At 41.4% G+C, this 26317-nt stretch overlaps 1 protein-coding gene across 2 annotated transcripts in view; it reads left to right on the top strand.

Annotated features, from left to right (window-relative positions):
- Positions 1-26317, top strand: part of HYCC2 (hyccin PI4KA lipid kinase complex subunit 2) — an 89627-nt gene that overhangs the window by 43798 nt on the left and 19512 nt on the right. For both annotated transcript variants that reach the window (XM_084642820.1, XM_084642819.1), the window contains 6 exons: positions 5284-5463; positions 8526-8606; positions 11518-11633; positions 12222-12317; positions 25027-25143; positions 25787-25874. In XM_084642820.1, the coding sequence (XP_084498946.1) occupies positions 5284-5463; positions 8526-8606; positions 11518-11633; positions 12222-12317; positions 25027-25143; positions 25787-25874 (678 nt within the window). The remainder of the gene's footprint in view (positions 1-5283; positions 5464-8525; positions 8607-11517; positions 11634-12221; positions 12318-25026; positions 25144-25786; positions 25875-26317) is intronic.

The raw sequence follows: 26317 nt of genomic DNA, 5'->3' as shown, positions 1-26317 counted from the left end.
TGTTGTAATTGAAATCAAAATATTTGAAAATGTAGAAAAACATCCAAAACTATTATTTATTTCAGTTAGTATTCTGTTGTTCAACAGTGCGATTAAAACTGATTCATCGCGATTAATTTTTTTAATTACGATTAATTTTTTTGAGTTAATTGCGTGAGTTAATGGCGGTTAATCGACAGCCCTAAAATAAATTTTAAAAAACCTAAATCCACTGCTATGGCTTCTGCCCAGGTATTGAGGAATACATGCATCTGAGATCAGAATCTGCTCCAAAAATGTCAGCTAAAATCTTGACTTTCAAGGTGGCAAGACTCTCCTTAGCATATTTCTTCCAAGCTTATTCTATATAAGGGAAATATAACAACACATTAGGCTCTTTTACAATGTTCAGTGCTGCACTAATACCGAGTTCTAGGAGGTAGGATCTTCATAGGACTGTAGGATTCTATGTTAGCAAGAGGATAAGTTTTTTGCTTGTAGACTTCTATTATTCTGCCATATGAGTAGTAAAAATCTGGTACAAGGAATTAGGGAATGTATTTCCTCATGAAGAGGGGTATATAAATTTTTACCATAACTCGAGCCTCATCATGGCTGCACCATTGTTTAAAATTATCTGAAACGATCTACCATCATAATTTGCTTTAAAAACAAATCTCTCGAAGACTGCTGGCTCCATAATAGGTTAACAAATACAACAGTATTGTCCTTCAGAGGTGTGTGTTTTATCAGCAGCTGTTCATCATGCTCAAAATGCTTGCTTTCCAGGGACAGCAGTTATACTGAGGAATTAATGTCAAGTAAAGTTAGTTTAATTTTGCAAAAGTATTAAATTCCCTCATGGGTCTTAATATAGTGAAAATATTGAGAAGGGCAGTATTCAAATAAAGTATTTAAATAAAGAGAGCAAAGAGTGTTCAGAAGTGGCTTATTTAATCAAATAATGTGTAAATGGTACACTTGATATTTTCCTTCCTTTTTAAAGGTACAATTTGTTCATTGACAGTTCACAATTTTTTTTTGTTTGATGGGTATGGAGCAGGTGCAAGACCAAGTAAATTAACGGAAATCCATATCTACTCCATGCAAAAAGTAACATTAATGCAGTGTTGAACTTGAGAAATCATATACTCAGACCAAGACATCCAGAGTTAACATTGAAAGCTCAGTCTTTAATTTTTTTTTTTAAAAAGCATATATCCAGTGTTTTCCCGTGTTCAAAGTGCTTTACAGACATTAACTGATTTCTTTTAACTTTCCCCATTTATGCTTATGCCTTAAAATAAGGTCATTCCTTCTATCATGATATAATACTGGAATTTCTTATGTAACCTTATCTTGTATAGTACACGCAGTCATGCATATGCAGCTTTAAGATTTGTCCTGATTGTTAAGAGTCAGTGAGATCTACAAAATGAACAAACTTCCTTAAAACGTGGTTTGTGTTGTACACTGCTCTGAGATGTAAAAAATTAAACCAAGATATGAAAACTGCACTGTTATGTAACTTACTGTAGTTTGTATAAGAAATTCCGTTTTGTATTACGGTATGTATTGTGTTAGCTGACTTTTATGTAGATATAAAAGTCCTTTTGTTAAGTCATGAGGAAAAGAGGATGGTTATTGGTTTGGTATAGCCTTAACTGTGCATTTCTTGACTGAGTGCTTGATTTCGCAACCTTTTTTTAATTTGGGTGGCAGGAAGGACATGGAATATTTAATTTAAAAAAAGATAAAAATAACTCTTGTAAATAGAACTTATAAATTCCATAATTTGGAACTCTTTGGCTTGTTGCCTCTGGAACCTATCAGCCTTGGACTGAGGTCTCCTGGTATCCAGTCAGATATCCTCTCTAAATACTTCTACCAAATGTTCCACTTCCCCATCTTACCCATTTCTTTTGAACTTTTTTACTCTGCGGGCTTGTCTTCATTGCTGAGAGCGAGGCTGCTGCAATCCATGCAGTGGGTGTTGATTTAGCAGGTCTAATGAAGACCCGCTAAATCGATAGCAGAGCGCTCTCTGGTTGACCTTGGTATTCCAGTGCCCCAAGAAGATTAAGATAAATTGACTGGAGAGTGTCTCCCGTCAATGCAGCTCAGTGAAGACACCGGGGTAAGTCAGCCTAAGCCACATTATTCACACAGGTGGAGTAGCGTAACTTAGGTCACCTTACCCGGGTAGTGAAGACAAGCCCATAGACTCTAATCATCTCATTGCAGACTCCGTGGGAAGCAGACTAGCTAAGGCACAAAGAGAGATGTTTGTTCTGCCATTCCCCCTGTATTGTAAGCTATAGATCAGTCAAAGAAAAGTAATTGAAAATCCTGCTGCAGGTTGATTTTTCTCATGCTCATAACTTTACAATCATCTAGGTTTCAAGTACTTCATCGCAATGACCATGTCTTCATATTGGTCTATAAAGCACACTAATAATGCTATAACAGCTACTTACAAGAGATTTGCAAAATGAAGCCCAGTTTGAACTAAATTGTTCAGCCATTGTTAAGTTTTGTGTGCACAAATTTCTGACTGCAACGTGTAGGAATTGAAGGATTTTTAAAATGCTATTTATTTATTTATATATGCAGAACACAATTGAGTGGATTTTGCTGAATCTTCCCACAGTATCTAGCCTCTGGAATGAGACCAAGCATGTAAAAACTTCAACCTGAAACAAAACTAAAAAGTTGATAATGGAAGATGCATTTCAACCGGTCACTTCTCTGCCTGGGCACATATGACTTCTGTTACAATCAGTGGGATTTTTTCCATTAATTTGAATGGGACTTGGTTCAGGCTCAATCCGATTTCAAATAGAAAACAACCTATAACATAATAAAAATACTGTTTATAGCAGTGTTTATATCTAGTTTCTTTTGGCATTTGCATACCTCTCATCCCCTGAATATGTGCCCATATACTTTAATCTCTCGGGGATCTATTTTTGCGGAGTTTTTTTCTGAAGAAGCCTCCTGTTATGTTATTTTTAAAAAGAGAACCAATAAAGGCGATCTCTACAATATTTATCTTTATTATTTACTGTTTTATTTTTTGAGCATCTGAAAATATGGTAGGCATTTGACAAGACAAATAAAGAGAACAGTCCCTGCCCTGCAGATTTTTGCATTCACTGTAACAGATGGTGGTGTTAGTGTTTCTTGTAGATAGGAGTTTGCATTAAGTAAATATTAATTAAAACAGGATTCATATTTAATATTTGTGCAGCACTTTGAACATGTAATGTGCTATATGTGCTAAGTATTATAGTAAATATGCTAAATAGAATAACTGGATATTCAACCATGTTGAACAAGGCTGTTTTTCCATCAAGGGGATCGGATGGTTTGACTGGCTTGTGATGCCATGAAAACCCCAAGTTAAATAGGAGAGTCTTGAGGTGCTCTGCTTTCTTGCTTATATTTCTTACATTTATTGTTAAATCCCTGTATTTTATTTCAAACTACAAGATTTTTTTCTACTAACCTTTTCCTGCTGCACAGTCTTCCCCATCCTTTGTTTAGTCTCTTGCTTTAGTTATAAAAAGTCTTTTCATTCAGTGTGACTAAGCCGTCAGCCAGAAACCTTGTTACACAAGGTGCTTGTATCAGATCCTTGTATAATAAGGGTTCTGACTGATGTTCTAAATGGATGTGATGTCACAGTTTATGTAATCAACTAATGGTTTAAGAAATGGTACGTTTACCATCCATACTGTATTGTATGCTAAAAATGAAACTAATGATTAACCTCACCTTTCTGTTGGAAAAAATGTAGCAGTTACTCTTAAGACAATAATGGCCTGGGGTTGTATTGAATTAATTTTTAGTGTCACTGAGATTTTTAGTTGTGTAAAGGCATTTAAATCTGTGCATGTGTATATGAATATATATTTACATAGCAATACAGAGGTTTACTTCCATGCAAATTTGTTGTATGTGCAAACTAAGCACTTAGAATGAGAGAGAAATAAAATAAGTTTTCTGAAGTTGGTAAGACATGGGTTTTTCATGTCATACAAAAAGTGATCATATGATTTGATGTAAAGACTCTTGTGTTTCTCCCTGTCCTGAAGAAATACAAGTAAGAGATAATAAGGAGTGTTTTCTGATTAGAAAAGGGGACTTTTAGTTAGGAGAGTCTGGGCTCTGTGCTTAGATTCTTCCAATAACTTACTATGTGACCTTGGTCTGGTCAAGTAGTGTGTCGTGTCTGTTGCCTTCATCTGTTTATCATCTGTGTGCCTCAGATTTCTGTCACTGGATAAAAAGTTTCCGTCACTTCCAAAACTTTTGAGTGTCTTGTAGACACTGACCTAAGACCTGCGCCAAATCCTATTGGGAATCTGGCCATTGACTTTAGTTGGGGTTTAGATGAAGCCCGTAGGTTTTTTTTTTGTTTTCTGCACTGTGAGTTGAGCACATTTCCCAGACACATATGGTACGTCTGTTCACCAGGAAAGAAAGTTAAGATATATGTGCTTTCATTGGGTCTCTGCAAGGTGGAGACTTGGGTTCAAATCTTAATTTAGGTTACAAGTGAAAAGGAATTATTCACCATTTTGTGCACATCACAAAACTGCCAGTTTGGCACAATTGGCTATTGGAACGCAGGGGTTTTTGTGGGTCCATACTGAGTTGAATTGATAAGGGCCTCGGGGAATCTTGGCTACTTGCATTTAATCTAGCTCTAGTTAGTGCTAGTAAGCCTTCCAGTTTGAGGGGAACCAAATTCAATCAAGAGTGTTAAAAAAATTAGTTTGCCCACCACTGACCAAAAATGCCCCCCCTTCTTGTTTGTAAACAAACAAAAATCTAAGGTAAAGGGTTAATTCACTCTCTACCCTTATACTGGATATAGACTTATTTCACTAGTAAGTATTTCTTTTTCCACACCTGAGATTTTTCTAAAGCATTGGGGTTGCAACATGAACATACTTTATGGTCTGCACAGCTCAAATCATCTCACTGGTAAATGAATTTGGTGCTTATAAAAAGGTGTCGTATTGACAGTTGGAAAATGAAACTCTGCCACAGATCAGGTACACTAAGGGCCATGGTAGTGCGAACTTCATCACAATCCTCACCAATGTACCTCAGTCCCATTCTTGAAGACAATGTTTAGCAGGGAGCGGGTAACTTAGTCTCCATGCCCATTCAATATCTGGCATCTCTAAGGTTGCCAACAACGATGCCAGTTTTGCCAGTTGTGGTGGTTTTATTTGTGCATTTTTTTAGTACACAAGATTATTGGCATTTGAGCTGTTTTGTCTCTTTCTATAGCTCCTGGAACCTGTCTGCCACCAGCTCTTTGAACTCTACCGTAGTTCTGAAGTTCGACTCAAGAGGTTCACGCTGCAGTTCCTGCCAGAATTGATCTGGGTTTATCTGCGTCTTACTGCCAGCAGGGACAGACAGAGTAACGGTTGCATTGAAGCACTGCTTCTTGGGATTTACAATTTGGTAAGTGAGATAAGGAGGGATGGGTGTGAAGAGCTTTAAGATAATCAGTGAGCAGTAGAAATAAAGTAAGGCACGGAATATCAACAGAGCAGAATATGAAAAATGCTAATGAGTTAATGCAGTTACATTTAAGTATGTTTAACCTAGAGGAAAGCATAACTTAATGAGTGTTCAGAAAAAACATGTTTTTAGAAGCATCTTTGGTAGCTTGTAAATCAGATTTACTGCCTCAGCGCAGCACCAAACATATTATGGTTAATGTTAATTTAATTTTTTAATATTTTTTGTTGCCCTGTATACTGTGCTTGTTAAAAGAATTTAGTAAGGCTGTATAAATATCTAAAGAGTTGAAATTTGCTGATAGCCTGGACTGAACAATATGCTTGTTCAGTCTTTCCATATTGGGCTTCTCCTATTTAGTTACTCAGAATGACCTTTTAAGGTGAAGAATTGAGGCTAAAGTAACATTCAGTCACAAGTTGTGCATGGGTGGGAAATATCTTTTGGCTGGGACTATAAAAAAAAAAATCATCATAATAATAAATGTTGTTCACTGTAGACTCCAAAATTTGGCTGTCAAAAACTTAGGGATGATTTCAGGCTGTCAAAAATAGTATTCTGTCAGGGACATTAAATTATGTATCTCATACAAATTTATATTCTTAATTTTTATGCCAATATGCCATGGCTGGTAAATTATCAATATTGTTAGGCTGTGCCCTTTCTTGTAATGAGAATTTCAATTTTACATCGCTTTAAAGCATAAATTGTCCTAAAATATTTTCCTTCTCTGTTCCTTTTATAACAAGTTTTCTTTTAAGCAGTGTGTTAGAGTTAGCATAGAGCGCTTTATGTTCATATTCCTGGTAAGTGAGACATGGAGCCAAATTCTGATCTCAGTGACATTTGTAAATCCACACTGACTCCAATAAAGTCAAGTTACTCTGGATTTATGCTGGTGTAAGCAATATCAGAATCTGGTACTAGCTTTTGACTTTTATCTGCTGGGCTGAAGTAGGTTGTAAGCATCTGTCATTGGCTTCAGCGTTCATCAGGGCACTTTAGCTGGTCCTTCTGGATCTCATGTCGGCTGCATAAGCACAGCAGCTAATACTGCTACATTCTCTCCAAACTGAAATGGAAGGAAGCCCTTGTGAAATGGGGAGTGACTCAACAGCACTTTTCTCTAGCTGCAGATATAGGTATCTTGGCACCCCCCTGCAGATGTCAATAAGAACCTAGAGCAGTGATTCTCAACCTGTTAATCATTGTGGGCCACAATGAGTTACCTGAGCTGCAGGCTGAGAACCACAGCACCTCCCAAATCCTCCCTCACCACTACTATGCCCAGTGCCCCAGCCCATAGACCCCTCCACAGAGTGGGGCTAGGAGCGGAGCCCCAATGGCTGGACTCTGTTGTGTGGGGCCGGGCGACAGTCCCTACTCTGCTGCAAACTGTGACCCCTATCATGCGGGGCAGGCCAGCAGCCTCAACCCCAGACGTTGCTGAGTGAGGCTGGGTGGCAGCCCCGACCCCAGCCCTGGACCCTGCTGTGTGGGGCCCAAGCAGCAGACCTGACCATGAAGCTGGACCCCATTGTGCAGGGCCGGGTGGCAACCCCAACCCGACCCCACTGCCGACCCTGACCCCTGTTGTGTAGGGCCGGGCGGCAGCCTCGACCCCAGACCCTGCCGCAGGGGCTAAGCAGTGACCCCGACCCTGGACCCTGCTGCAAGCCCCTGCCACTCTTTAGCACACAGCTGGGTGCTAATTGGGCCGCAGGTTGAGAACCACTGAGCTAGAGGGTAATATTTCTGATATCTTCTCTGTGAAAAATTCTTAGATTTATGTTAAAGAAAAATCCTTCCTTATCTTTTTTACTGTTTTGGTTTTTAGAGTGAAAAAGTGCTTGAGAAACTAATTAAATCTAGACCAGAGGTGGGCAAACTACGACCCGCGGGCCACATCCTGACTTCCCCCCCGGATGGGGCAGGGGTCCCAGGGGGCAAGTCAGGAATGAGAGGGGGGGTTGGATGGAGCAGCAGGGAGCAGTCAGGGGTGGGGGGTCCGGGGGTGGTCAGGGGACAGGGAGCAGGGGGTGGTGGATGGGGTAGGAGTCCCGGGGAGCAGTCAGGGGGTGAGAAGCCGGGGCGGGGGTTGGATAGGAGGTGGGGGCAGGGCCACGCCTGGCTGTTTGCGGGGAGACAGCCTCCCCTAACTGGCCCTCCATACAATTTTGGAAACCCGATGTGGCCCTCAGGTCAAAAAGTTTGCCTGCCCTGATCTAGACAGACAACAGCTTTATCAATGGAGCCAACTCTAGTTTCCACACTGTTCCTTGAAGCTAAGTGGAGGTGATACACGGCCTTCAGCTGATTGTCACTGAAACTAGAGTGACTCATACTCTGTGTGTTAGAAATTTTACTGGTAGAACGTGAAAAGATGGAATTTGCTGACTCTGGCATATTTTTATAGGATTACTTCTAATAAATCATAAATGTTATGCTATAACACAAGCACACCATAGGCAAATGCAACTTTTATTGATGTGAAAGCTGTATTCAGAATATCTATATATCCTTTACTGCTTTGCCACAGTACTTGCAGAAATCAGTCCCCACATTTTCATCTTTTCCCTTTGATGGGTTTATCAAGAGACATTACCAATTGCTAGCAAATGACTCATCTGCAGTAATACATATATATTCCTTTGGCCCTTCAGCATCAGTCTTGTTTCACTATGTAATTCTATGATTTATAAATTAGAGATGAGGCTAGAAAAATCTTTTAATTCTTTCTTAAAGGTCTGAGAAAGCCGTGGTCACAAAAAGAACAAATACTCTTCTGTGAATTTTCTTAAACCCTGATTTTGCAAAGCAATCTACTATAATGGAGGCAGTCCAATTGACTTTATGCCTGTGCACAGTGCCACTAAAGGCCTGTGCAGATGAATCAGTTTGCAAGATCGGGGCCTTATTTTATGATTTATGTTTTTATGTCTGTGTGGTATAATCACAAGAGTCCAAAAACCAGTTCCCTCGTGTCTCTTTCTCTGCTGTAGGAAATTGCTGACAAAGATGGGAACAACAAAGTTTTATCTTTCACCATCCCTTCTTTATCTAAGCCCTCAATATACCATGAGGTAAGAGTGCAACTGTGGTGGTAAATTGGAACTGGGTCCAATAAGAACTAAAATTGGATCCATTCAATGCTAGAGGTAAACATTCTGTATGCATCTTCCTTCATTGAACTTTCAAGGGTAAATTCTTGCAACAGTGTAATTTAATCCAATAGAAGTAACAGAAGATGGGGAAGGTAAGTCCTGAAGGGAATAATGAAATACTTCCATCTGATATGTTATGTTTTGTTCTTTGTTTTCAGTTTTTCATTGATTTATAGATTCCCATCCTTTCACATGTCTACTGCTTGGATGCTGTTAGCATATTTAAAGCATGGTTCTGCCTTATCAAATACCGAAACAAATGATCCAAAAATTAAACTACATTGTTCTGCTGTATGTACTATTTATCTGTTTAAAAATCCTTGTTTGCCCAACTCCAGCTTGTTCCTGTGTTTTAGTGCTACCATACCTTTGTCTCCAGCAAGATTACCAGTTGAATTTTCTGTACTGTAGTTGATGAGCAGGGAGCACTAAACATGTTCCAAAAATGCTGCATTGTGGTGGGAGCTTTGGGAATGTGGAGGAAAGTGGAAACTGAAGAACTTTGATCCCATACTATGACTCATGAGCTGATTTGTAGTGGCCTGCAGCACACAATGTGCATGTATAAGCCCTTATTTAATAGCGTTTTCCTTAGAATTAGTTTCAAGTGGATTTTCATTTATTTGGCTCTCTTTTTATATTAAATGTGTCTTACTAAGATATTACTAGTGAAATCCTGGTCCCACTGAAGTCAGTAGCAAAACTCCCAGTGACCTGAATACGAATAGGATTCCACTCTAGGATTTTTTGCCAATAGTGGCTGTTCTTCAGGGTTGGAGGTAGAATCAAACATTTCTTAGTAAATAGCTATGTCAAGGACATAAAGCAGTTGTAAGTTATTTCCTTCTAGTTTTCCCCTTATGTGTAAAAATGGACGCAGTCCTCTTCTAATTCATAGCTCTTTGCAGTCTAAAATATATCTGAATAACAATCAAAAGTTTCAGCGCTATTACATCTGTCATTGTATAAATTACTAATGTGTGAGGTGAAAGGTGCAATGTATTACTGCACTGGGCTTCTGCTTCTGAAAACTGGGTTTAAATCCTGCATAGACTAATGTAAAAGTGAATTTGTGGTTTCAGTCTAGTCCCTAGCAGATGTGCGGCCACATCACAGAACCACTGTAAATGAACATAGGTTTTGATTTTCACATGAGACACCCAGGATTTAAATAGAGGATGTTGCAGGTCAGTATTGAGGTGTGTTGTTGCATCTGGAACTATGTAGAGCAGAAGTTCTCAAACTTTTTCTAAACACTGGACCCCTTCTTACCAGAGCAGCAGTTCTCAAACTGTGAGTCGGGACCCCAAAGTGGGTCGCAACCCTGTTTTAATGGGGTCGCCAGGGCTGACATTAGACTTTCTGGGGCCTGGGGCTGAAGCCGAATTCAGAGCCCCACCACCTAGAGCTGAAGCCAAAACCCGAGGGCTTCAGCCCTGGGTGGCAAGACTCAGGTTACAGCCTCCCTGCCCAAGGCTGAAGCCCTCAAGCTTTGGCTTCGTCCCCTGCCTCCTCCGGGTGTCGGGGCTCAGACTTTAGGTTTGGCCCCTATGCCCGGGGCAGTGGGGTTCAGGTTTCGGTCCCCCTGCCTGGGGTCATGTAGTAATTTTTGTTGTCCGAAGGGGGTCACGATGCAATGAAGTTTGAGAAACCCTGTATTAGAGGAATTGCTTGTGAACTATGTGCTCCGTTTATTTGCCGTGTTGGGAAACAACCTTTCGTCCCATTTGCAATCCCATAATATCCCTAAGGCAATGACAGGAATTTCTAACATGGAAAAGTGATGACTGACAGTGTGTTAATACAGTTCAACAACTGGAAACAAGAGAGAGCCAGTACCATATAACCCTTCATCTTCTAGCATTTGCAGTGCTTGCTGAGTCACCTGACGGTAGCTTAGGCCCCATCACAGAACGAAGGGAACTAAGGCCACCATGAAGTCTGGTTAGTTGAACTCATCGACAGCATGCACTATTGACTGACGGAGACCACATTAACTAAGTGGGTTGGCACACAGACCCCATCCCTGTATAGGGGCTGGCTGCAGCATACTTCGTATGACCAGCCAGCTTGTTATAGACCACTAGCACATGCTTCACAGACAACAATTGGACATCTATTGATGTCAGGCAAGTTTCACAGCACATACCCCCACTATTTCCCCATTTTCATGTGGCACCAGATATACCTCAGTCCCACAAATCAGTGTCCATTAAGTTCTCTAAACAAAATGAAGGGCCTTGATATACCACAGTGTATGTAGTATTAGTGGGTGTTTTGTGACTCGTGCTCTATGCGTTGAGCTGAAAGTATGGCTCTTGGGTGTTGATTTGTGCATGCTAGTTGCATGTAGTTGAAACCGAATTATTCTGCTGCTTTTGTCATTTTGTGGGGGACATAGTCAACTTGAAATTTTAAAATGTGAGTTAAAATATTCCTCCTGATTTTCCCTGTCACTGTGTCTTGGTTTTGCAATCCTATTTTTTTAATGCTTTCTCTCCTATTATTGCCTGAAACAATATGGGAAACTGACTAGGCACAAAATATAGAAGGTAACGAAAATGAAATGTTATTTCTCTAATCTTTCAGTGCTGGTATACTGAATTTTTATTAAAACAAGCGGCGCTTATGTAAATCATTTCAGACACAAGTATGATTGGTTTAAGGTGACTGTGTCCCTTTGGAATATTTTAGGAATAATCTGTAGCAGTTTTACAGATTACCACAAGAGAGTAGAAGAACCTTTTTCTAGATAAAATTTCATGCATTTTGGATCCTTTCTATGCTAGCATTTCCTGTTTTTATTTTCCCCATTCCTTTCCCACCCAAGCCTTCTACGATTGGATCCATGGCTTTGACTGAGGGAGCTCTATGTCAACATGACCTCATCAGGGTGGTTTATAGTGATCTTCATCCTCAGAGAGAAACCTTCACTGCACAGAACAGGTGAGTAGTCAAGTTGTAGATATTTCATTAGTCTGAAGCATAAAACAATGTTAGGTCAATAGACCTGTATATAGCGAGTACTTTACCTATCTGGCTCTTCTCTTACAATTTAGAGCTTGTAAGTCTGTTACTAATTCATTAGATATAAATAATTTCTCCATCGGATCCATTTCTGCCAGTGGTGTCTCCAAGCAGTCTGGAAGGCTGATTGGCAGACATAGACACTAGGTTAAAATAGTTTATGGGAAATGCAAACTTTTCCTATACTATGTCTGTCTTCAATCATATATTCTAAAATAGCTTGTTGCTTTATTCGTCTATACAATGCAGTGGCATTAGGATAGTAATCTGTTACATCTCATGCCTTTTAAAGTATTTAATATTTAATATTAATATTAATATTTAAGATTGACTATTTCTAGTCAGTGAATTCAAATGGAAGAGCGATAGCTATTGGCTGATGTACTGTATTTCTGATGCCATCTTGTCCTGCGAGTGAACCATTAACAATGTTTAAGTTCTTCTGGTGGACTATTAAAATCTGAATCCATGTATTTTCTTTTGTCTCATGTTCTTGTCTGTCTTCAGGTTTGAGGTGCTTGGCTTTCTCATGCTGTGCTACAACTCTGCTATTGTCTACATGCCTGCCTCCTCCTATCAGTCACTTTGCAGGATGGGTTCCAGGTGAGGATTTCATGCTTAAGGAACATTTCTAGAGTTATAAATATGCAAAGGAAGCTAATGGATTTACTCATTCCCCTCTGGTAACTTGACAGATCATAATTTAATTAGAAACTTAATGCTGTTCTTGCATACGAAAACAATGCATTGATTGTATATCAATTGCATTTGCTTTAGTTCTAGGTTTTGTTTTGTGGAACATTAATAGTAAAAACTGTAGTGTGTCAAGACCTGCAGTAAATGCAAATCAACCTGCATCTGTTTATAGTGACCCAAAAATAGGTGTACCAACTATTTCCTCTGTTTCTGAATATTAGTTGAATTTACTTTTGAGTTGCTTTGGATGACTGACTTGAACAGCATTTTGACAGTTTGTTTCATAACAACACCACGCTTGGAGAAATTGTGCCATCATTTCTCATTCTTTATACCCATCCTTTCCATGACCTCTTGCTTGAGTAGTATTTAAAACAGCTTTTTGAAATAAAGCCCTTCTTTTTGTTCTAGAATCTTAAATATCTGTGATCCCCCCACCCCATCATCTCCTTTGTGCCAGCTTGTTATGCTAAAACAAACAGGCCACGGGTGGCTAAACTTTCTTTAAAATACATACTCATGAAGCAGCAGAATCCTTTTCTCTGTGTTTTTGCTATGCCTTGTCAGCTTCAGCAGTGTATTTCTTGTAAATTGCTGACAAGCATTATACACCATGCAGATATTGTTTTCCCCAGTGTACAGCAGGATCAAAATAGCTTCTATCAGCTTCTACTCTATTAGAACACAATACATACTCCCACCAAGGGTTCTTGTCAGAAGCTGGGAATGGGTGACAGGGGATGGATCATTTGATAATTCCCTCTGGGTACCTGGCATTGGCCACTGTCGGAAGACAGGATACTAGGCTAGATGGAACTTTGGTCTGACCCAGTATGGTCGTTCTTATGTTCCTATTCTAGTCTTTTTTTTTTTTTAGTTGTTGTTTCTACAATTTCTTTGTTCCTGAATCTCACAGAATGGAGTTTTTCCTTGATATACTTCTGTCACCTTCAGTTGAGTTATACCACGGCTGAGTTTGGCCAAGTGTACTATACTTCTTTATATTTGAAATGTTTCCTTTCTTCAGATATAGAGTGGAATAAAACCTATAACAATGGACTGAATTTTAACACTGAATAATTTCACTATGGAAAATGGTTCCCCGTAACTGGAATAGTAATTTGCACATTTTGAAATAGTTTGAAAATTTTATTCAGTTTCACCATAAACTGAGCTTCCCTGCATCCAAGTTCTACTATATATACACTTCACACATTTGTGGAGAGCCTCCAAACTCCTGTTCACCCATGCACCACCTTCTCCCTGTCTCTTCCTGCCCCCCTCAAAAAAAACCCTAGCTTCTGGATTGATGCCTACAAGAAGTGAGCTAAAAATAGTCATGTGGCTATCAAGGTATGCAAATCAGTAATTGTGTAAATTGTTGTTCTCTTATCTTAGCTCACCCTTTCCCACCTTGTTCTGTTTGTTTGCTACCCCCACTTCTTTTATCATAATTTATCATCTGGATTTTAGACATCTGTGGCAGGAATCTGAGTTTTACTTCTTCTATAAAGTGCCTAGTACACTTCTGTATAAATAATAAATAATGCTTACCTCTAAGCCTTCTGATTTTTTCTTTCAGTATATGTAACTAGTTTTGAAATGATATTCTGTCCCCTACACCACAAAAATCACTTGTATACATATTTGAAGTAAGTGATCCTAAAACTGATTGTTATATCACCCCATCCAGAATGGCTCTTTTTCATTGGCACCTTCTGTTTCCTGTCCTTAAACCAATTTTGTGATCTCCTGTCTCATACTTTCTTTCTAACTTTGTAAGTCACTCTGTTCTGTGGTACATTATTAAAGTGTATTATGAAATTTAGGTAAATCATGTCCACTCTTTCATCTTGTGCAACAATGCAAGTAATGTGCAGAAATTTGTCAGGCCTGATTTTCCACTTATAAATCAGTGAAAGTGTTTTCTTAATGTTCCTTGATTTAGAATTTGTTAATATGTAGAAATGTACCATATTTCTTCAAATTTCAGTGTTCAACTACAAACCTAAAACGTCTTATAAAATCCCAGAGTACCACAATAACACAAACTTGCCTTTGAAAAACATCTCAGAAGGTTTTTGTTATGAAACGTATGAATTGCTACCTTACAAATGTTCCATTACTGCCATTTTGTTGCCCAGTCAACCAGTTTTGTGAGATCCCTTTGTAACTTTCGGAAGTGTGCTTTGGACTTAACTATCTTGAGTAGTTTTGTATCCTCTGCAAATTTTGCCATCTCACTGTTTACCCCTTTTTCCAGATCATTTGTGAATATGTTGAACAGTACTGGTCCCAGTAGCGACTCCTGAGGGATACCAATATTTATCTCTCTCCATTCTGAAAACTGACCATTTATTCCTACCCTTTGTTTCCTATCTCTTAACCAGTTACTGATCCAGGAGAGGACCTTCCCTCTTATCCCGTGACAGCTTACTTTTCTTAAGAGCCTTTGGTGAGGGACCTTGTCAAAGGCTTTCTGAAAATCTAAGCACACCATATCCACTGGATCATCTTTGTCCAGATGCTTGTTGATCTCCTCAAAGAATTCTAATAGATTGGTGAGGCATGACTTTCCTTTACAAAAACCATGTTGACTCTTCCCCAACAAATCGTGTTCATCTATGTGTCTGATAATTATGTTCTTCACTATAGTTTCAAGTTCTTCTTCTTCTTCTTTGAGTAGTGTCCCGATGGGTGCTCCACTGCAGGTGTGCTTACACTCCACGTGTCTTCGGAGATTTTTGGTGGGTCTTTTTGGCCCATGCATGCATCCTACACATCCTTTTGCCCCACACTGAGAACATATAAGCGGGTTAACTGTCCTCCATTCCTTCTCAACCACCTTGGTCTGAGATGGAGCATTAGAGTGTCCACTTTGCTATTAAAAGCTTGTTCTGTAGTCTAATATTTTCTTTTCCTTTTCTTTAATGTATTATATTTAGTTGATTTTGTAAAGGGGCCTGGTTTATAATCTTTCCCCAAGGTGGGGGGGACGAGGGACCTTTTTTTGTCCCAAGATCCCTGTCATCCCAGGATATGCCAGGATCTCTGAGTTTCAAACGCTGCCTCAATTGCTGGGAAGCTTTCCTGGTCAGTGTCAGGCTTTCCCAGCATATCTGCTGTTTGGGGGATGGGGGATGCATATCCCTTTAAAAGCAGAGTCAGGTAGAAAAGAGAGATAAAATTTAAGCTCTTAATGATGGAGCGTTCTCTCCATCTGGCCTCGGATCCAGGCCAGGAGACTGTGACAGAATATACCCCTAAACTCTGAGGAGACAGAGGCTAAGACTGCATGGGAGAGCTCATGTCCTGCTCTGGGTACCGCTGAGGCTCCACACTCTGTTGGTACCAACTCTGGACCTGGGGCTCTGGGCTTCTCTAAGACCGAAGGTGCCAAATATACCTCAGTACCGCAAACCTCCTTCACGCTGTAGAAGCAGGACGCCACGGCGAATAAGCCTAAGCAGTGTGCGTCTAGGACTGCTGCTCATTCCATTTCTACAGCAAGATCATAGACTATCCTGGCTCCAGATCTCCGGGTTCCCAAGAGAGGTCCAAAACACCGTCAAAAACTTTTCCTTTGATGGGTCAAAACATTTTGCTGAATCCGCTGATGAATTTTTGCATCTCTTAAAGGATTCCCGGGCCACTTTATGGTCCCTTGGGATTTATGCACCTGCAAGAAAACAAAAGCTTAGCAGATTCCAAATGGTGCACAGATCCCGTCCTCAGCCATTTTCAGGATTTCAAAGACCCATTGAGCTGCCCAGAGGGAAGCCAAGGTTTCATAGACCATCCATTCATGTGCGTCCATCACTTAGCCTTCATCGTCATCAAAGTGACAGTTCTGGCAGATTGATCAAGGGTCTGGAACAACCCCAAACTACCAACGTGCAAGCTACACCATTCTACCTGTTCCCGCCCCTCCTCCCTGTAGCCAGACAGCCAGCCCCCCCCGCCCCTCTCAGACCAGCATTGCTGGAAACACAGGAGGAAGCCGGAACAGGGCACTTAACATATATTCCAGCACAGCCTTTGAAGCTGTGAAAGCACAGGTGTGCTGCTACAATGTGCCTCTGGGAACAGATACAACGATTAAGCTCACAGCAGGCAGAGGCCCTGTGACAGACATGGCTCTTAGCCCCTACTAAACAGCGTGATGCACACACACCAACATCCTAGGTGGGAAAATATTTACCCTGATAAAAGAAAGGTCCAGTAGTCGACACTTATTGTTTGTCTCCCTTGCAAGTGTAAACTACTCTTGCGAAAGCTGGCGTCACCCAGACAGACCAGCCTCAATTTGGCATAAGAAAGGAGAAAGAGAATAAAGGAGTACAGAGGTATAAGTAGGGGACCTACAGCACCATGATTTTTGAGTGCTTTTCACTATCTATCTGCTGGTCAGATAAGTGACAGCCTCCCAAGGCTTCTGCAGCTAAGAGGGTCCCTAAGCCTTGTCCCTTATTCATCTTTCTGCGGAATTGAGTGACCGATCCTGGCTTGGCACCGCTGGAATCGAGAGATGCAAGGAGGGTAAGAAGCACCCACACCTGATCTCCTGTCTTTAGTGTACACATATTTTGAAATAGAGCTCTATACTTTGTTTTCTTTCTTTGGGATTGTGGCTTCAGTTTTGTAACTTGTTTGTGTGTGTAACATCTCCACATTTAAATAAGTAGGCACTAGCAATTTTGTAACCGCATGATTAGAATCTAGCTTAATAAATTTTGGTAACCATTTGTGCATAAGCCTGACTTGTTTTCTCTGGTTTACTGTAAAGCAGCCAACACAATTAAAGAACCTCAGCCATTTTGGCTCTAAAGCCTGGCCATTAGGTGAGAGTACTAAGAGCCTAGCGTTGAGTTGTGCCGCCTCCACGGGGCAAACTCTTGGGGCACCTGTCAGTCAATCCTGGCTGCCCGCTGCGAAGGAGCTCTGAGCTCTAGCAGTTAAAGTCATGGGTGTGGAGAGGCTCTTAGTGCTGCCATTGGGGCACCTGTCAGTCAGTATTGACTGCCCGCTGCGAAGGAGCTCTGAGTTCTAGCAGTTAAAGTCACGGGTGGTTAGGACCTTGGGGCATCTGTCAGCCTAGCCCGGGCTGCCCGCCGCGAAGTGACAGTGCGTCCTAGCGGTTAAAGTCACGGATGGTATAAACAGGCATAGCTGGCACCTCACCAAACATCCTTGGCCGTCGGCTAACACTCCCCTCTTTGGAAATAGTCTCTTCTACTTTCAGCCCGCATGGGATCAGATCACATCCGACACACTGGTGTTGGAAATTACATAATCCATCCATTTTACCTCTCTCCCCACTATCCACCCTCTTCTCTGTCCCTTTTCTGGGACCCTTCTCATGAGCTCTTGCTAGAACAGGAAATCAACTCCCTTCTATGTATAGGAGCCATAGAAACAGTTCCAGCTCAATGCTGGGGGAGGTGTTTTTCTGGTCCCAAAAACGAATGAGGTATGGAGAGCAATTCTAGATCTAAGACTCCTAAAAATGGCTTTGTGAAAACACAAAAATTCAGGATGGGTGACTCTCTTGCAGCTAAAATTCCTTCATTAGAATTAGGAAATTGGACACCTGTTATGTGGCAATTCATCCTTTCTCACAAGTGTCTACTCAAGGGCCAATCTGACAAAGAGCTTTTCTCAGCCACCAAGACATCATTGTCCCTGTTTCGCAGACTACGTTTGTATCTCATCATCAAGAAATTAATTTTGAGCCCTGTGCAAAGGATAGAATTCATAGAGGCTTCCTTAGACAAAGTGTCAGCCAAAGCTTAGCTTCCCATGGACAGGTTGAACAAACCTCAGCTCAAAAATTCAAGTCAGTCCCCAGCCTTCAACAAAAACTTGCCTTCAACTACTTGGATATATGGCAGCTTGTACCTTTCTGACCCAATGTGCTAGGTTACAGCTTCGATGTTTCCAGGGCTGGCACAGGATGGCACTCCCAACAAACACATCCTGAAAAAACTGGTGTCATCCCTCAGCAAATATAAGATTCTCTGGGTCATAGAAGATTAGGGTTGGAAGAGACCTCAGGAGGTCATCTAGTCCAACACCCTGCTCAAAACAGGACCAGCCGCAATAAATCATCCCAGCCAAGGCTTTGTCAAGCCGGGACTTAAAAACCTCTAAAGATGGAGATTCCACCACCTCCCTAGGTAACCCATTCCAGTGCTTCACCATCCTCCTAGTGAAATAGTTCTTCCTAATGTCCAACCGAGACCTCCCCCATTGCAACTTGAGACCATTGCTCCTTGTTCTGTCATCTGCCACCACTGAGAACAGCTGAGCTCCATCATCTTTGGAACCCCACTTCAGGTAGTTTATGGCTGCTATCAAATCCCCCCTCACTCTTCTCTTCTGCAGACTAAATAAGCCCAGTTCCTTCAGCCTCTCCTCATAAGTCATGTGTTCCAGTTCCCTAATCATTTTCGTTGCCCTCCTCTGAACTCTCTCCAATTTGTCCACATCCTTTCTATAGTGAGTGGCCCAACACTGGACACAATACTTCAGATGTTGCCTCACCAGTGCCAAATAAAGGGGAATAATCGCTTCCCTCGATCTTCTGGCAGTGCTCCTACTAATGCAGCCCAATATGCGGTTAGCCTTCTTGGCAACAAGGGCACGCTATTGACTCATATCCAGTTTCTCGTCCACTGTCATGCTCAGGTCCTTTTCTGCAGAACTGCCGCTTAGCCAGTTGGTTCCCCAGCATGTAACAGTGCATGGGATTCTTCCGTCCTAAGTGCAGAACTCTGCACTTGTCCTTGTTGAACCTCATCAGATTTCTTTTGTCCCAATCCTCCAATTTATCTAGGTCACTCTGGACCCTACCTCTTCCCTCCAGCATATCCACTTCTCCCCCTCCTCCCCCCAGTTTAGTGTCATCCACAATCCCTGGGGCACTCTGCTTGATACCAGCCACCAACTAGACATTGAGATGTTGATCACTATCTGTTGAGTCCGATGATCTAGCCAGCTTTCTACCCACCTTATAGTCCATTCATCCAATCCATACTTCTTTAACTTTCTGTCAAGAATACTGTGGGAGACCATATCAAAAGCTTGGCTAAAGTCAAGGTATGTCATGTCCACCGCTTTCCCCATATCCACAGAGCCAGTTATCTCATTATAGAAGAAAATCAGGTTGGTCAGGCATGACTTGCCCTGGGTGAATCCATGTTGACTGTTCCTGATCACCTTCCTCTACTCCAAGTGTGTCAAAATGGATTCCTTTGAGGACCTGCTCCATGATTTTTCCGGGGACTGAGGTGAGGCTGACCGCTCTGTAGTTCTCTGGATTCTCCTTCTTCCTTTTTTAAAAAATGAGCACTATATTTGCCTTTTTCCAATTGACCACGACCTCCCCCGATCACCTCTAGTTGTCAAAGATAACGGCCAATAGCTCTGCAATTACATCAGCCAACTCCCTCAGCACCCTCGGATGTATTAGATCTGGACCCACGGACTTGTGCATATCTAGCTTTTCAGAATAGTCTTTAACCTGTTCTTTCACCACTGAGGGCTGTTCACCTCCTTCCCATACTGTGCTGTCCAGTGCAGCAGTCTGGGAGCTGACCTTGTCTGTGAAGACCAAGGCAAAAAAAGCATTGAGTACTTCAGCTTTTTCCACATCATCTGTCACTAAGTTGCCTCCCACATTCAGTAAAGGTCCCACGCTTTCCCTGACCACCTTGTTGCCAACATACCTGAAGAAATCCTTCTTGTTACCCATCACATACCTTGCTAGCTGCAACTCCAATTGTGGTTTGGCCTTCCAGATTACACCTCTGCATACGCGAGCAATATTTTTATACTCCTCCCTAGTCATCTGTCCAAGTTTCCACTTGTAAGATTCCTTTTTGTGTTTAAGCTCACAGAAGATTTCCCTATTAAGCCAAGCTATTCGCCTGCCATGTTTGCTGTTCTTTCTGCACATTGGGATGGTTTGTTCCTGCACCCTAAATAAGGCTTCTTTAAAATACAGCCAGCTCTCCTGGACTCCTTTCCCCCTCATATTAGGCTCCCAGGGGATCCTGCCCATCAGTTCCCTGAGGGAGTCAAAGTCTGCTTTTCTGAAGTCCCAGGTCTGTATTCTGCTGCTCTCCTTCCTTCCTCCTGTCAGGATCCTGAACTCGACCATCTCATGGTCACTGCTGCCAAGGTTGCCACTCGCTTCTACTTCCCTGTTTGTGAGTAGCAGGTCAAGAGGAGCATATAGTTGGTGGTTCCTCCAGCACTTACACCAGGAAGTTGTCCCCAACACTTTCCAAAAACTTCCTGGATTGTCTGTGCACTGCTGTATTGCTCTCCCACCAGATATCAGGGTGATTGAAGTCCCCCATGAGAAACAGGGCCTGAGATCTGGAGACTTCAGTTAGTTGTCCAAAGAAAGTCTTGTCTACCTCATCCTCCTGGTCTGGCGGTCTATAGCAGATGCCCACCAATATATCACTCTTGTTGCTCTTGCCTCTAAACTTAACCCAGAGACTCTCAACAGGCTTTTCTCCAGTTTCATACTGGAGCTCTGAGCAATCATACCGCTCTCTTACATACAGTGCAACTCCTCCACCTTTTCTCCCGTGCCCGTCCTTCCTGAACAGTTTATACCCATCCATGACAGTGCTGGAGTCATGTGAGTTATCCCACCAAGTCTCTGTTATTCCAATCACATCATAGTTCCTTGACTGTGCCAAGACTTCCAATTCTTGGATAGAATGGGTGGAAAGAGTCAAACAATGTCTGTGCAGGTGTTCCATTCATCCAACCCAACCATCGCCATAATGACAGATGCCTCTTGCGTTGGGTGGCACATTTAGGGATTCACACCATTCAGGGCAAATGGTCTGTCCAAGAAATATGGTTACATATCAGTCTCCTAGAGATGAGGGCAATTAGGAATGCCAGTATCTTCTTCCTGCCGTCGGGCACACACACACAAAATTATGACAGACAATCTAGCCTGCATGTTCTGGTTCAACAAGAGGAGACATGAGATCCCCTTCTCTTTGTGCCGAAGCGATGAGCCTATGCAATTGTATATAGCCAACTGCAGCCTAGTTTCAGCAGCTTAGAAGTCATCTGAAGAGGAGCACTCATAGGGGCAATATTCGAAAAAGGAGAGATTACTCACCTTGTGCAGTAAATGGAGTTCTTTGGGATGTGTCCCCCTACAGGTGCTCCACTACCCGCCCTCCTCCTCCTCCTGCTTCAGAGTTTCCTCTGTGGGACTTTGCCGTGGAGAAGGAATGGAGGGCGGTTAACTTGTGCAACACTGTGGTGTCCTCATGTGGGGTATGAGGATGCGTAGGGCGCATGCGTGGGCTGAAAGGACACTACTACCAAAAATCTTCAATCAAAGGCACATGGAATGTAAGCACACCTGAAGTGGAGCACCCATAGGGACATGCACCTCGAAGAACTCCAGTTACTGCACAAGGAGAATAAACTCTCCTTTTGCTCTTAGTGTAGATTATAAATGCCTTTTTTCAGGAGGGCAGAGGGTGGCAGCTTCTTTTAAAGAGGAAACATTTGCTCAGGAAGCCATGACTTGATGTGGAGAATCTTGTCAATTATTGTATTGTTTCAGACCTTTTTTGAAAGATGGTTGAAAAGGTTGACAGTTATTTTTGGGCACTGCCTGGAGTCCTCAGACTTCCTTGACCTTGGTCCATCCAGTTTTAGGCGTAGGTATAGTACAGAGAATAGCCTTGGGAAATCTGCCCTGTGGATTTTCCTGTATTTCTTGTATTTAACTTCCAATAATTTTGCTTTTCTAAGTGCATGTCTCCACTAAATTCCATCCAAAATTCAGCTGAATTGGCAGTGGCAAATGACCAAGTGGGTTGGTTATTAAGTAAATCTTCCTATCTGAACACATGTAGTTTGTCAGTAGGAGGCACATTTCAATTTTGCTGCATCAGCATCCTGAAGTTAATTAGAAATTAGTTCAATATGATACAACTATTTTGTTACATTATCCAGTCTCTGCTGAAGTGCAGCAAGGCTTCAAGTCAGTGCACTTTTATGTCTTGATGTTCAAGTTCTCAGTCAACAGATTTTCTAGAGATAGCAGGATATGAGGTAGAGGCCTTAGGAGTAAAGAACAAGTTGTTTGGTGGAATAATTGTAGATTTTGACCTGCTGACAATTTGTTCCTAACAAGGCCAGGAACAAGAAGCTAAGAAACTTACCAAAAAAACAAGACCAGAGCTCAGAACAAATACATCTGCTCTTCATCTCATGCAAGTCGTACCTCTGATGCAACACTTGGTTTTCCTTTTTCCTTTCACCCAGAGCTGAAATTAGACGTCCAGGTTTGTAGATGCTTGCTGGGTTAACCTATTTTCTTTCTTAAATGATTGCTACACTTATTAAATTATTTATGACACTTTAAAGCACCCAAACATTTGCTCTAAGTGAATGTACAGTAAAACACTTACAAAACAAACGCATTAAAATAATAAAGCCTTCCTTACCTAGTAAAGCCATCAAGACTAACAATAGCAGCCAGCTAAAACCACATACACCCTGATAACACTCACTTCTTAAAAAGATGGGAAAACTGATAGGCTGAGGGCACAAGTGCACTGTTCTCTAGTTGTCTGGTATTCTTATCCTCCATGACATTTATGAAATCCGTGCAATGGATTTCCAATTTTCCTTGTCACTAGACTCCTTGGATAATACTCATCTGGGTCTAGCATTTATAAACCTGAGTATTCCTGCTACCTAATGACCATAATCTGCCCCGTATAATGGTCTCTACAACATTTCATTTTTCCTCCTGAATATGTGTTTTTTACCCTCAGGAATATGTTGTAAATACAAATGTGTGAGTGTCTGTGCTTGTTCTTGTATTGCAAACAACCTTGAGTGAAGAACTCACTTGTGTACACACTTGCAAGTTCCCCTTAAAGAAACCCTTTCAGAAGTCAGTTTAGGAACCTCCTTCTTTCCATCAGCATCATTTGACATGCTAGTCTGTAAAACATTCTGAATTTCCTTTTCCCCTGTAGCGTGTGATTTTTATGCTCCTGAAAGGTGCTGGTTTAATAAACTTGGAAAAAAGTTCCCTAGCTATTCACATAATAATTACATAGAAACTTCCCCTCCTGGCTCCTTCCAAAGTTCCTCACTCCTGACTTGTAAGAACACTGGCACAGTGAGGAGAGCAGTTGGTTAGATGTTCGTGCCCGTTCGTTCCTGACTTTCTCTGCCCAGAGTTGCCAGTTAGTGGCAGTGCCATGTGTGCTATCAGGTTTTGTCCATGTCTCTCCTTGCCCACGAGGAAGGAACTGGACTACCAATGCATTTTATATAGGCCATTAAACACACATCAAATAACAGATTCTGTGTCTGGATTGGTTTAGAACCAGAAATTTTTTGGGTTAATCTCCAGATTAAATTATTTTACTATTTTAGGCTAGATGATTCTGTATATTAAACAGTGATGATCTTATTCTTAGCCAGATGCATTCCCTCATATTTCTGTTATGAGAGAGAGAGAAATATTCAGGGATCTAGGGTCTCTTCTGGACAAGTGGTACAAAATGCCATTTTCAGTATTTACTGAAACGAGGATTGTGTATGGTGCAGTGCTGGCCAAAAGGAATCTTTGCCATTCTCAATACCTTCCTCTGTCATTATCAATATCCTCACTGTGCCCTTTGCTTGAGTTAGGTGTTTATACAGCCTTTTCCCAGCTCTGTCCAGAACCTTTATAGAAATTTCCAGACTCAATATTTTGTAAAACTCACTGTAAAAGTTGAGCATTGAAACGTCTGATGCAAGAAAGAGCTAAGATGTTTATCATCAACCCCTAGGCTCCATTGTCTCTCCTGCTCTTAAGGGCTAAGGCTTGTTACATTAGCTCTTTGCCTAAGAAATTCTTGTTGTGAGTATAAAGAGTAAATACTTATGCATTAAATACATTAGAATGGTTGTGTGCAGCTTCCATGTTGTCTGATATTCAGATCTCAAAGCTCTAAATAAAAGTGGTGATTATATTTATTGAATATATATGATGTGCTTCAGTGCTGAACTGAATGTGGGGAAGGCAAAGCCCCTGCTCCAAGGAGTTGGCAATATAAAAAGATGCCATTTGAAAGAATAGTTCTTTTCATAAAGAAAGCAACTTTGTTTGCCCCAATTTATTTTTTGAAATGAAACACTCACCTATTAATATTCTGTTACGGTATGTTACAGAGGAGATAAGCTCTCCATTCTGTAGCCTTAAACTAAACATTCTATCTGAGGCACATTCACTGTTGTTCTCACATCTTCTGGCTAGCTTCTGAGAAAGTTCTGTCTCCCACACTCATAACTACCTGGTTGGTGATTTCACCCAAGCTAATGTGAATAAGGGTGTATGAAGATAGACTACTGGAATTGTGGCCAATGTTTCTAGGCTCTGCCGTGAAGATACTTGCTTAAAAGCATCAAGAGCTGACATGTGACTTTGCAGCAAGAAACAGAACAGTTAATGTTTGGAAGAATAATCAGAGCTTATCACCTGAGTGTCTCGCATTTGATGGATGTAAAGCATGTTTCCTTAAAGTGTTCATGAGATCAAAATTTTGATTCTGTGTTTTGCCAGGCTTTGCGTGAGTGGATTTCCACGACAGCATGAGAAACGCTGGAAAGAATTCTGTAACAGAGTGGTACTAGATCCTGACTTCATGGTGCAGCTGCTCACTGGTGTCTATTATGCCATGTAAGTAGGTAGAGTTTGGAAGAGGAGGAGCTGGATGGCTTCTAGTGAATTAAAATACCCTCTTTTCTCTCTGTCTTTATGCATGAAAACAAGAATTAAGCCACCACTTCATTTGAGGATCAACTGCTTTATCTCCTTATTTTTCCTTGACTTGCTATCTTGGCCAGCTGACATTTTGGGAATGCCTTTATCAGCATTCAGTCACCAGCACTGGGTGCTGAAGTGTGGTGCTCCTTGTTTCCTCGTCTCTGCAAGGGATGTCACTTCCACAGTATCCCTTCTCTTCACCAGTGTAATGTTTGCAAGCTTCAAGGTAGCTGATAAACCTGGGTCCCCTGGAATGGCAGTGTGACATGGAGCCACTGGGTTAGCCTAAACACACGAATCCGAAACAATTATACCAAGTAATGTAACTTTCAAATGTTGCCCCTCCACCCCTCTTTACTGTGACTCTTTCCATGATAACATCCTTCTGTCTGGGAGATGGGAGGGAACAATTAGTTGTAATATCAATTAGAATAACTTAAGCGCTCCATCTATTCCTTTATGCTGTGTTAGCATATATCCTTTGTAGATACAAAGGAGAAGGGTTTGGGTTCAAAAAGTACTGAATGATAAATGTCTTGTTTGTTTTGTTTTGTAGATATAATGGACAGTGGGGTCTTGGCCAGGAGGTATTGGATGACATAATTTACAGAGCACAGCTTGAACTTTACTCTCAGCCACTGCTGGTAAGGAAGAGGCCACTGAAATCCATTTATTTGATTAAAAAGCATATGAATGTGCTGATAAAATGGATTGCTCTTAAAAGGTTCAGTTAGCAGTTACAACCATTTACTACATTCCAACCAGAATTTTATTTGTAATCTGATGCTTGGTATTTTAACACAGCTACTATTCACATCACGCTCTTTTGCTTAAGTGTTAAGCTCTGGTACTTAGCGCTTATAATAACTCCTTGGTGCTAGGAAACAGGATTTCCTAATATAATGTTCTAGTTTAAAATACATACACTCTTGTAGCAAGAGCTACACAAAGATAACTAGGATATGTCTATACTGCGATTAAAAACCCCCTGGCACTGAGTCTCAGACCCTGGGACAGCTGACGCAGATTTGCAGGGCTCAGGTTGCAGGGCTGTAAAGTTGCAGTGCAGACATTCTGGCTCGGGCTG

This window comes from Lepidochelys olivacea (assembly GCF_965140295.1).
Source record: "Lepidochelys olivacea isolate rLepOli2 genome assembly, chromosome: 11".
Lineage (NCBI taxonomy): Eukaryota > Metazoa > Chordata > Testudines > Cheloniidae > Lepidochelys > Lepidochelys olivacea.
Note: the sequence above shows the minus strand (reverse complement) of the source record. Positions and strands in the feature narration are given on the sequence as shown.